This window comes from Cicer arietinum, chromosome 3 (genome assembly GCF_000331145.2).
Source record: "Cicer arietinum cultivar CDC Frontier isolate Library 1 chromosome 3, Cicar.CDCFrontier_v2.0, whole genome shotgun sequence".
Lineage (NCBI taxonomy): Eukaryota > Viridiplantae > Streptophyta > Magnoliopsida > Fabales > Fabaceae > Cicer > Cicer arietinum.
Window position 1 is genome coordinate 60,260,698 of NC_021162.2, and position 12,718 is coordinate 60,273,415.

A 12,718-nucleotide genomic window follows, 5' to 3' on the forward strand; every position below is an offset into this window, starting at 1 on the left:
CTAGTGTTCATCAGACTGCGTTTTATGTGCATATTCAGTTGAAAACAATAATAATTTGTTGTTCGAATGTCATCATGCTTCCTGAATTTGGCATATTACAAGGCTCAAAGCTGACGTGTTTGCGGGTGCAACAACAAGTCCCTCGGTTGCAACAATTTGCTTCAAAATTTTGCAGATATTAACACAAGAAACAATTTTCCCTTTAGTAAGTAATCGCGCGCTTTACATGCTAAATGACTAGAATTCTATCTGGACAACAGTGTCACATACAACAACAATATCACGAACAACAGTAGAGTAATATGATATAAACCGATTATAGGTCGATACAAATGCAACGTCGATGCTTCATTTTCTCTAACATTAAATAGAATAGGTATTAGAATTTGTATCCGTGACGATGAACGAAACTTTGTGCTTGCCAAGGAAAAATGAAAAGTCACATATTTGCTATGTTGACATATGCGAAGCGACCGACATGCTTTATGCATTGAATTAGGTTCATGAACTATGTCAATAGTTTACATAAAAACGTCATTGAATTTAGTGTTATTATAGATTATTGTAGATGTCTTTTTTCTAATTTTTATATAAATTTCTGTGTTTAGTTTATTAGGAGACAAGTCAATGTGGTTGTTTAGTTTCTTGTTCGGGCGGGCACATCTTTAGTTAGTTTCCACTTCTTTATTGATGTCCCTGATTGCATTTAACATATTATCATGAATGAAATGTTATAAGTTATTTCTAGTAAAAAACCCATTCATGGAAATTAGCTCATGCGTAATTATAATTACTCACAAATTTATGTCTCAAATAACAAAATTTTATCAAAAAATTTATCATCGAGAAGATGACATTGATGTGAGATCAACGTGGATAAGTCATATATTCAATTATGCAGTCACATCAAAATATCTACCAATGATGTGAGATCAAAGTTTGCGGATATACTATTTTGATTAATATTTTACAATTCTAATGATGTATTAGCCAATTTACAAATTTTGAGGACTAATTTGAAGGAAGCTTACAATTTCAGAGATTTGTCTAATTTGTCTATTCATTCATTCTTTAACTTTAACATGTGACACAATTCTCAAAATCGGTTCCCCTATTTTTAAATCTGATGTTCTTTGTTTTTTTATTATGATTTTTTAACTAAAAGATGACAATATAAAACATTTTAAATAACATATCATATGATACATTGATATAAAATGATTAACACCTACGAAATTGCAATAAAATCATATAAAAACTTAATTTTGAATATTTTTTATTTTCTATAATTTAATTGATGATATTTAAATAATTAATGTATATATATAATTCTATATTATAAAATCGTATGCAACATATTTTAAAAAAATATCATATTATCATTTTTTTTTTTCAAAACTCTAGGAAAGATACCAAAAATAATTATTTTTAAATTAGATCTATTGATTTCGTGAATTTATGAAAATAGATGTACTAATTCTATTAATTCATTTACACTATTGATCCGTATGTCAATTTCAACAGTTAAATAATTAAACATATTTAATTTTTATTATAATTATCTTTAAAATCATAACTATAAATATTTACAATGTATTGTTAATTTTGCATTCATATAACTATAAATAATTACAATGTATAGTTAATTTTGCATTCATATAACTATAAATAATTACAATGTATAGTTAATTTTGAGTTCATAATACATCATAATTAAACTCTTTTAAAAAAGCCAAAATGTAATTAGAGAATATAAATAAAAAATCCCCATTCAACGAAATTCACGTTTTAAGTCGAATCGCATCAGCAAAAGTCACAACGTTTCCTCACAAATGGCCAGCAGATCACCGCCAATGGCGCCGTATATCACGGTAGTTGTCCTATTCACCACCATCTCTGCCGTCGCTGCAGCAACGGGTTACCGTAATCACACGGTAGGCGGCACCGCCGGATGGTTTTTCAATGCCACCAGCAACACATCCGCCACAAATTACTCTTCTTGGGCTTCCACTCAAACTTTCAGCCTTGGCGATTATCTCAGTAATCTCTCTCTCTATTGATCTTTTTTATTTTTTGATAATAAATTCGTTACCGAACATCACTACGAATTTAAACATTAGATTGAAGCCATTAATTAATTGAAATTAGATCAATTAATTAAACAATTAGCGCAAAATCTAACCTAATAATATTTTCTATTTTTGATTTAATTTGTCAGTTTTCAATACGAATTCGAACCAGAGTGTGATTCTTACATACAACAAGACATCTTACTTGAACTGCACCACCGATGATTCCGACAACGACACGTTCATCTACAGCAGTGAAAGCTATCCTTTCAACGAATCGTTGACTTTTCCCGTTCCGTTGACTATTGTGGGACCCAACTACTTCTTCTCTGACGCCAACGAAGGTGTCCAGTGTCAGCACGGCTTGGCATTTGAGATCGAAGTCCAGCATGGTCTCGGCTTGCCGCCGAGTCTAAATCAGCCACCTCCTCCGCCGTACATCGAGCCGCCTGGTCCAGATAGTGCTCAGTCTCCGCCGATTACGGTGGCGCAGCCACCAAACAGTGGCGGGTTTGCGAGAAGCGCTGACTTGCGCGTGGTCATTTACGGGTTGGGTGCGGCACTGCTAGTGTTGCAATTTTGGTGAGGAACACACAACTTTTGGATTAGATGCAGCACGCATCTAGGCCGTCTTATTATGATTCCACGGTTCAGATATTAAAGCAAATTATAATTTTTAATAAATAAACTTTCCGATTTTAAGATTTGAACCGTTGATAGTAGTGACTGCACCGAATCAAAATTCATGAATAGACAGACACATTGGATTACAGATTAGTTCAGAGTCTTCAGTTCAGATGTACTAATACTGCGAGAGAATCATTTAACAGAACTTGTTTTTGTTTTTAGTTTTTATATTAGGTATTTTATTTTATTTGTGAGTTTTTCTTTCTTTATATCTTTTTATTGAGGTGAGATTTTTTTTTTTACCTTTCTTTGTTTATTTACATACTATTCTTTTGAATGGTGATAAAAATTTAGTTTAACTGCAAAAGAAAAATACTTTATTTTTTTTTAGATTTCCTCAATTATGTGGAAATGTTTAATTTGGTTTGTGAATTTAAAAACTTTGTAATTGAGTTAAAGGAAATGATTATTGATTTTTTTACTCATGAAATAATTATCGATTACTCACTAATTTATTAAAAGATTTAACTTTTCTGAAAGTCAATTTTCTCTATGCTAGTGAGTTTCATTAAATTCATGATAAGAGTATTTTTGAAAAGGTATAAATATATTTTTTCCCGCATAGTGGTCGAAGAGTATTAGTACGTGTCTCCAACCAGTGTGTATTAAAGTTGCCACCATTAATTCAAACTATTCACCATTTTGATACTTTATTTTCGATCTTCTTGAGGACCACCCTCTAATCCCTATGAAAAGTACATTGTATTTAAAGAAATATACGTGTAACAAAAGAATCTCCTTTAAATTCTTAATGTCAATAACATAGAAGATATAAAAGAAATATTATTTAAAACAAATTTATAATAATCATTTAAAAAAAATAGTTGAATAAATTATTCTTTCACCTTTTTTTTTATATACAATGTTGTGAACACACTTTTTTTTACGAATGTTATGGTTGCACTTGTATTATGAGAATATTGCATATTGATACTATCAATATAAAATGAAATTGATTGTCATATACTAATATATTTAATTTGTTTACATATCCGTCAAATTATGTTACTATGTAAATGTTAGTTTATAAAATATATTCATAACCTAGCTGATAAGTTGTGATTTGATTCCATATACATTTTTTCTCTTGTATATAAAAAAAAAAGTTTTTCTTCATAGTACACATAAATTAAATTCATATAAGTATTTTTGATAAATCTATTATTAAAAAATGTGACAATATTTAATTAGTCAATAACTAATATATTAATTTTGGGTCAAATGGAGTTAATTTTTTTTTATTTTATCAAATTTATAATTTTAATTTTTCTATTTTTTTATCTGTAATTTTGATTCCTCTAAATAAATTACTGATATTTGATTCATTCTTAATTTGTGTTTTAATTTGGTGATATAACAATGATTTAAGAATTTAAATAATATAAAATTTAAATTTTTATAATACCACTAAAATAATCTTTGAAAATAAATTTTTAAAAAAATTTATTTTTTTCCTTAAAATTATAATTTTTTTTGTTTTAAATGTTTTCTTAAATGATAAAAAGTGAAAAACTAAAATTGCCAAAAAATAATAAGATATCAAAATTATAAAGATAAAATGAGAACCGAAACTGCATTTTAGTTTAATTTTTCGGTCAACATTAATATATTAATTCTTTTTGTTCAAGTGATAATATATTAATTTTAATTAATAATTAACATAACAATAGTGAAACTTGCACATGAAAAAACAAAAGAAAAAAGTGAAAAGGCCCAAAAATACGCAACGGTGAAGGGTGATTGATTCATGGTGAACGATTTCAACACTTTCCATTCCAAACTTGTAGCGGAAGAGCCAAAGAACCTTCATCAATCCCTCAAATCTACGTTACATTACACACAACAAAAGAAGATTACAGTTTCCAAGTTCATATAGTTAGAGAGAGAGAAAGAGAATCCCATTACATTACATTACATTACTTATAAAACAGGAAAAATAATTAAAACTTATACTTTTTTGTTCAGTTCCACATTTGCGATCATTTTACCAATTATCGTTCGTTTGACCTTTTCTGATCTTTTTCTTAAACATCATTGTAAGTTTCTATTATAGCTTCATTATTCTTGTGTTGATTTGCAGAATTGTATTCCATTTTCGTGTGGTTTTGATTTGTTGATTTCAATATTGTGATTGAAGGTGTAGCGGTGTTTGGAATCTGGGAAAATGGGTTTGTTTTTTGGGATTTTTATTGGGATAGTATTTGGCATTGCATTGATGGCTGGGTGGGAGAAAATGATGGCTTACCGAAGCGCCAGACGAATTGCAAAGGTATGATGATACATTGTCCTGAATATTGGGTTTTGTTGATCAATGTTATTGATTTTCTTGGAATTGACAATGTGGAAATAAAGTTGATGGATTAAGATGTGATTAGTGTGTGAATGCTATCATACTTCATTACTACTTCATGCATTGAAAATCATTAGATTCGAACAACCAATGATCTAATAGTGCAATTTTACTTATTAGCTATGAAACAAGGATACTGATGCGCACACCGGACATGACATTGACAGGTCAATATCGGTAATAATTTGACATGACAATGACCGGTCAATATCGGTAATAATTTGAGAAAATGAATTAAATGAATATAATCGGTGTGTCGGTGTTGTGTCCGATACTGGGACACACCCCTCGTGGCAGTGTATGTGTAAGTGTTTCATAGACTGCAATTCTATCAAACACTGGATAGGGTTGTAGTGAAAGGGGATGATTTATCATATTACAAGAATTGATGTCTTTTGTTAGAGGGCTGAAATTGGCCTCGTTTTTCTCAGAGAAATGCAATCAATTACTACCGGCCTCGTTTTTCTCAGAGAAATGCAATCAATTACTACCTTAAATGCAGAGAACCAACGGAACACTTTTGCAGGAGACTTCGATGAAGTTCACAATTTATAGTTATGTCACAGTAATGAAAACTGAATAGTTGTAAAATCAAAATTTGGAATTTTAAAGAAAATATTGATTTCTTACAATTCTTCCACTTTGTTATCTGTTTTGTCTTAGACTCTTTCGAATCGAAAATCTCGTTTGACCCCGATTAGTCCTAGTTAATTTGGGTGGGCCAATTAAGGTGTAAAGCTCTCCAATGCCTACTCTGTTTTTCCATTCAGTAGACTCAAACTTCAGACATTGTGCAAGGAATCCTATCATGTTAAATATTACAATACTAACAAGGATATCTTATTATTGTTGGCTCATGTGAGCCGAGGCCATTATATTTTACATGAAAATGTCGTGTTTTAATTTGTGGATATATTTATTTTTTCTTCTTATCTCAACACTATTTATTTTTCTCTGCAGGCAATTGACATTAAACTTCTTGGATCTCTCAACAGAGAAGACTTAAAGAAAATTTGTGGTGAAAATTTGCCTGAATGGATATCTTTCCCTGTATATGAGCAGGTGTGATTATTATCTGTTATTATGATACTTTATTTTTTACTGAAATGATTTTACAAACGATCCTGTCATATTATTTGCAATGGATCAAATGAATATGATAAATTTAAATTTAGAAACTCTATTGTTTCATACTTCATATGCTATGCCTGTTTTCTTTGTAACCCTTTCTATATTTTTAAGGAAAAAATGGATTGCAAAAGCAGTGTATGACCCTTGCTTGATGGGTTTTTTCAGGTGAAATGGCTAAACAAGCAGTTGTCCAAATTGTGGCCATTTGTGGCAGATGTGAGTAAACTTGCATGCGCATTATATTATATGTTTGTATAATAATATAAAACAGTTTATGTGATGTTTATTGATTTCCAACTAGATTTATTTTCTAGGTTAGATCTCTATGTTTCCCTTGTTTCTGTAGTATGTTATTATATTTTATGCATGATTAAATTAGTTTGTATAAAATATGTTTCTGTGTTTCTAGTGTGTCTCAAACAAGATCACACATCTTCTATTTATAATGAGGTTACAATAATTACATTCAAATACTAGGAACTTGTATTTGACTAGGAGTTCTACCAATGAACCTAGGAAGTTGTACAGTCCAAGAATAATAAAGCATACTTTGAATTCTAACACTCCTCCTCAAGCTGAAGCATACATATCGTATGCACCAAGCTTGTTACATATAGATTCAACTCGAGGACCTCTAAGTGACTTAGTGAATATGTCAGCCAATTGATCATTTGAACCAACAAAATTAGTTGTGATTTCTCCGGAAAGAACTTTGGCTGTTACAAAATGAGAGTCGTTATCTATGTGTTTTGTTCTCTCATCGAAGACGGATTGGAAGCAATATGAAGTGCAACTTGGTTATCACAAATTAGGTTCATTACGTTGACATCTCCTAACTTGAGTTGTTTGAGTAACTGTTTTAGCCATGTAAGTTCACAAGCCGTTGCAGCCATAACACGATATTCTACTTTTGCACTCGATCTTGCGACTAAGTTTTGCTTCTTGCTCCGTCACGATATCAAATTACCTCAAACATGGACACAATACCCAAAAGTGGATCTTCTATTTGATGGTGACCCTGCCCAATCAGCATCAGAGTAGCCAACAACTTTGGTGTTACCCTTGTCTTCATAAAGTAATCCTTTGTCTGGTGCATTCTTGATATACCTAAGAATATGAATCACAACATTCCAATGACTGACTACACTTACAGGAATATCACATGGAACATTCAGAAATTGACTGACTACACTTACAGCAAATGTAATATCAGGTCTAGTTACTGTAAGATAATTAAGTTTGCCAACAAGTCGTCGATATCTACTAGGGTCTTGCAATGGCTCCCCCTTACCTGGTAGGAGCTTGACATTGGGATCCATAGGAGTATCACGTGGGCGACAATCAAGGATGCCTGTTTCTTCAAGTATATCAATGGCATATTTCCGCTGAGTAATTGCTATACCTGTCTTAGACTGAGCAATCTCAATCCCAAAAAATATTTTAGCGGCCCTAAATCTTTAGTCTGAAAATTTTGAGACAAATGTTGTTTGAGCTGATGAATGCCAACCTGGTCGTTACCTGTGATGAAGATGTCATCAACACAGACAAGCAGGTAGATGCAAGTGGTCGGTGAAGAGTTCAAGAAGAAAACCGAGTAATCAACTTCACATCTAGTCATACCATATTCCCTGTAGCACGGTACTAAACCTCCCAAACCAAGCATAGGGAGATTGTTTCAGGCCATATAGAGATCGATGTAATCGACATACCAAGTGAGAGGTACCGCTAACAGTGAAGCCTGGTGGTTGTGCCATATACACCTCCTCTTGTAACTCTCCACGCAGGAAGACGTTTTTGATGTCTAATTGATGGAGAGGCCAGTGATGAATAACAACTATGGCAAGAAAAAGTTGGACGAGTGCGATTTTGGCAACCGGCAAAAAGGTATCCCCATAGTCAAGGCTGAAGATCTGTGTGTATCCTTTTGCCACAAGACGAGTTTTTAAGCGATCAATCTTTCCATCAGGCCCAACTTTGACTGTATAGACCCATTGACACCCCACAATGGATTTGCCATTAGGTAAAGGTACTAAATCCCATGTCCCATTGGAGTGAAAAACAGTCATTTCATCAATGATTGGTTGTCGCCAACCAGGATTAGACATAACTTCTCCTGTAGTTTTCGGAATGGACACAGAACCCAAGGAAGCCACAAAAGCATAATAGGATGTAGATAATTGATTATAATTCAAATGACAAACATAGATATGATTAGGATTTCGAGATGACTTGTTACCTTTATGCAAAGCAATGGGTAGCTTTGGTGTAGGATGCGAAGAGTGAGAGTTTGGTAGAGTAGGGTATGAGTCTTGAGGAGCAGGTGGTGGATGAGGCCTCCGTTGGTAGGTGCGTAGGGTGGTGCTAGAGACAGAAGTGAGAATAGAGACAGGGGTGAGTGCAATGGGGAGATTAAGGACCTCTTGAGAGATAGATTGTGACTAACCAGAATCATTGAACTCTTCTGCAGTAGAGAGAAGAAGAGGCAAGTCTCAAAGAAATTGACATCGACAGAGACAAAACATCGTTGAAGATCTGGGGAATAGCACCGATATCCTTTATGTAGAAAGAGTAGCTGAGACAAAGGCACTTAAGGGATTTTGCAGCCAACTTATCTTTCCTTGGAGTGAGGCCATGAACAAAACATGTGCACCCGAAGATGTAAAATGGTAGGGTATAAATATGTTGTTGAGGAAACAAAATAGAATGTGGTGCCTTGTTTTCAAGTACAAAGGAAGGCATGCGGTTGATTAAGTAACAAGCTGTGAGAATTGTATCTCCCAAAAAACAAGGAGGTACATTATTGTGAAGGGGCATGGTACAAGCCATTTCCGCCAAGCGTCAGTTCTTTCTCTCAACGACACCATTTTGTTGAGGGGTATGAGCACACAAAGTTTGATGGAGGATACCCTGTGAAGTCAAAAAAGATTGAAAAGACGTAGACAAATATTTGTGCGAGTTATCACTTTGCAATATTTTTATTTGAGTATCAAATTGTGTGTTTATTTCTGAGCAAAATGTTTGAAAAATTGAGAAAACAATCTGAGCGGTTTTTCATTAAAAATATCCAAGTGCATTGGGAAAAATCATCAATAAATGTAACAAAATATTGAAAACCAAAATATGAAACAACACGACTCGAACCCCAAATATCAGAATGAACTAAAGCAAAAGGAGACACAACTCTTTTATTGACTATGTCTGGAAATAAACTCCTAGTACGTTTCCCGAACTTACACGACTCACACTCTAAGGTAGACACTTCTAACAGACTTGGAACCATAAGATGCAACTTTTGAAGGCTAGGATGGCCTAAATGTTGATGGATAATATGTGGAGACTTGACAGCGGAACATGCAATAGGCGTTGTAGGTGTTGAAAGGTAATATAGGTCTTGAGACTCATGTCCTACTCCAATCGGCGTCCCAATACTCCGATCCTGCACAAGAACAAAACCATTAGCAAATGTAACATAGTAAGGTAGGGTACGAGTGAGTTATTGATGGATATTAAGTTAAATGGACAACCAGAGACATAAAGCACAGAGTCCAAAGAGAGTCTGGGTAGGGGATTTGCTCGGCCAATACCATGACATTTGGTTTGTGACCCATTAGTCAAAGTAATACTAAGTAGTATGTCCATATAAGTCAAACATGAAAAAAACAATTTATTACCGGACATATGATCAGAGGCACCTGAGTCAAGTATCCAAGGTCTAAGTAAAGAAGATTGTGTAACAAAGGCAATATGATTTCTGATCTGAGCAACAGAGGCATCTTCTGTGGTACTTTGCATTTGCGCCTTCAACTTGATGTACTCATTATACTATGTGGTAGAAAGCGTGACTTGATTACTTGTGTCAAAGACCTCAATTTGAGCAACATTGGCGACTCTGGGTTGTAGTTGATTAGCTTTGGTGCGACATTGTGCTTCAACATGGCCAAAACGGTTGCAATAGTTGCATCGAGTTCGACCACAATTATGTCTATATTCTCCTCCTCTACCACCTCGTTGATAAGAATTAGAGACGAGCGCAGTAGATTCAACTGACACAATGAGAGAAACAAGGGTTAGAGTAAGAGCTGAAGGGGCCGAAAGACATAGTAATTGTTCGCAAACAGTTTCATATGAGGAAACAATAACACTAGATAGAATATGGTTGCGAACAGAGTCAAGATCTGGTGTAAGACCCACAAAGGCCAAAACCATAAAGAATTATCCACATTGTTCAACATGTGTTTCAACACCGTCAGTAAAGGGCATAAGTGCATCAAAGTCAGCAATCAAACTATCAAGTTTACCTATGTAGCTTTGGATATCCATTTCTTGTTTCTTCATGGAAATAAGATTAGAGACTACAACGTATAAACGATTAACATCATTGGAGTATGTCTTCTTCACCTTTCCCATACATCATAACATGTTTTAAACGAGCGAAACTGAGATTGAAGTTTGACATCGATTGAAAACCAAAGAACGCAGCATAGAGAGGCATCAATCCGCTTCCAATTGTCTTGATCCTTGGCAGTGACATCCTTGGACTGTTTGAGCATATGGTCTTTACGACCTTGTCCTTGAAACCAAAGTTCAAAAGCAGCTGCCCATCCTGCGTAATTGGTAGCAACTACCAATTTTTCGCAAGGGATCAAAGGAAGTGTAGTGAAACTGAAAACGGAAGAGGAGGCAGCAGCAGATTTGGTGTCGGACATGACGATCAACGTTAGGCGAAAGAGAAGAAAAGTTGTTGAAAAATCACCAAAAGATGAAAAGGACCTCGGAATGTGCCGTAAGGCACTGAGCGACTGCTGGCGTTGAAAAGTTGGTGGCCAAAGGTATGTCACGCGCGGGGTTGGTAGAGGCACGTGGGTCTCACGTGCGAATAAGGAGGTGGCGCGTGCGTCGGAGTTTGGCGGCGTGGCGGTCTGTGGTGGTGGGTTGCACTAGAACAGTATACGCACAACTGGAATGGTAAAGCATAGCTGGAACACAAAATTTTGAAGAGAAAAAAAAATGGAAGGGTTATGGCACAGCTAGAAAAGGGAGAGCAGCCCTAGGATGAACCACTGCTTTGAGACCATGTAAAATATGTTTTATGTGTTTCTTGTGTGTCTCAAACAAGATCACACATCTTCTATTTATAATGAGGTTACAATAATTACATTCAAATACTAGGAACTTGTATTTGACTAGAAGTTCTACCATTGAACCTAGGAAGTTGTACATTCAAAGAATAATAAATCATACTTTGAATTCTAACAGTTTGTTTATTTGTTATGCTATGAATTACATTGTTTCTAACACCCCAATTGTTCAGTTTGAATGAGAGAGAAAGAGTAGATTAGATCTATTCATTGATTATTGGGAGGCATTAGATTTTGGATTCTTATGATAAAATTTATGATGAGAAAAGAGATAAAGAATCTAATCAGAAAATGATTTTCTGTATTGATTGATTTGCATCACAGTTCAGTATTAGTATCTATTTTTACATTGTGTGGTTGTCTCTTTGCGATTGATTGATAAAACCCAAAACGCAACCGATGAATGACAAGGCTTGGTAGTGCATAAAACATTAACCTTAGACACAAGTTGCAATACTTGACTCACATCTACAATCCCAACGGGCCTCATGTGCTAAGGAGGTCAATAGTTCCCAGCATAAACGAAGTCACAGACCTGAGATTTGAGAACATGAACAAACCTATCGATGTTGACATGATTCTAACAATTGTTGAGATTGTTGTTGACATGATTATAACAATATCACAGCTCTCCCTTTTTACACACATGTAGTTAATATGCTGAAATGAACAGTACTGTAATCTATGATTATGATGAGTCCTACTTATCCTGAATCACACCCCTGAGTGGTTTCACCTCCTTATTCTTAAAGAATGGCTCAATATTTAAGGCTCTCGCCATTGTTGGGACTGGGGAGAGGTATATGAAACCTTTCCCTTATTTGAGAGGCTGCTTCTGTAACTAACTAGAATTTGTGACCCCTTGGTCTTAAGGCAGCAAGCAACGCATTTTTTTCATTGAAAACACTGTATGTTCTAAAAACACAGTATGTTGTTTGCAATAGACACCTTGCTTTTCTTTGACGTAAATTCTCTTTTGCTCAAGCTCTAGGAGACCTTTCAACTGTGGTTTTTCTTCCTAATCTTCCTTTTGGAGGGGTATTCATACATTGCTTAAATAATTGACATTATCTTGATTTTGTTTGTGTTTTCTTTTTTAGGCAGCAACTATGGTGATAAGAGAATCTGTCGAACCACTATTAGAAGAGTACAGACCTCCTGGAATTACTTCATTGAAGTTCAGTAAGCTGTCCCTCGGAAATGTCGCACCAAAAATTGAAGGTACCGATCCACAGTGATTCCTTTCTTCATTGTTTTTCCTGCGTGCACATTATGGTGTTGTTTGGTCCAAGTATCCGAATCCACACCTAGTTGGAAAAAGGGATTTTTTTGTTTGTTATTCT

General features: G+C 34.5%; 2 protein-coding genes across 2 annotated transcripts in view; both read left to right on the forward strand.

Moving 5' to 3' along the window:
- Positions 1 to 1,767: 1,767 nt before the first annotated feature.
- On the forward strand, positions 1,768 to 2,965 carry LOC101505964 (early nodulin-like protein 18). Its single transcript, XM_004492599.3, has 2 exons — positions 1,768 to 2,040; positions 2,219 to 2,965. Exons 1-2 carry the CDS (start codon positions 1,833 to 1,835, stop codon positions 2,653 to 2,655), a joined length of 645 nt encoding a protein of 214 aa, XP_004492656.1. The 5' UTR covers positions 1,768 to 1,832; the 3' UTR covers positions 2,656 to 2,965.
- Positions 2,966 to 4,448: 1,483 nt separating this feature from the next.
- The window catches only part of LOC101506272 (calcium-dependent lipid-binding protein-like), a 12,348-nt gene continuing 4,078 nt past the window's right edge, over positions 4,449 to 12,718 (forward strand). Inside the window, exons 1-5 of the mRNA XM_004492600.4 lie at positions 4,449 to 4,792; positions 4,894 to 5,025; positions 6,067 to 6,168; positions 6,403 to 6,453; positions 12,476 to 12,596. Of these exons, the coding sequence (XP_004492657.1) occupies positions 4,921 to 5,025; positions 6,067 to 6,168; positions 6,403 to 6,453; positions 12,476 to 12,596 (379 nt within the window). The 5' untranslated portion in view covers positions 4,449 to 4,792; positions 4,894 to 4,920. The remainder of the gene's footprint in view (positions 4,793 to 4,893; positions 5,026 to 6,066; positions 6,169 to 6,402; positions 6,454 to 12,475; positions 12,597 to 12,718) is intronic.

Bases quoted from the DNA above. Each gene is read 5' to 3' on its own strand.
- LOC101505964 (XM_004492599.3), top strand. From the start codon at position 1,833: ATGGCCAGCAGATCACCGCCAATGGCGCCGTATATCACGGTAGTTGTC. The intron at 2,041-2,218 runs GTAATCTCTCTC...TTAATTTGTCAG, and splicing joins CAGCCTTGGCGATTATCTCA to TTTTCAATACGAATTCGAAC.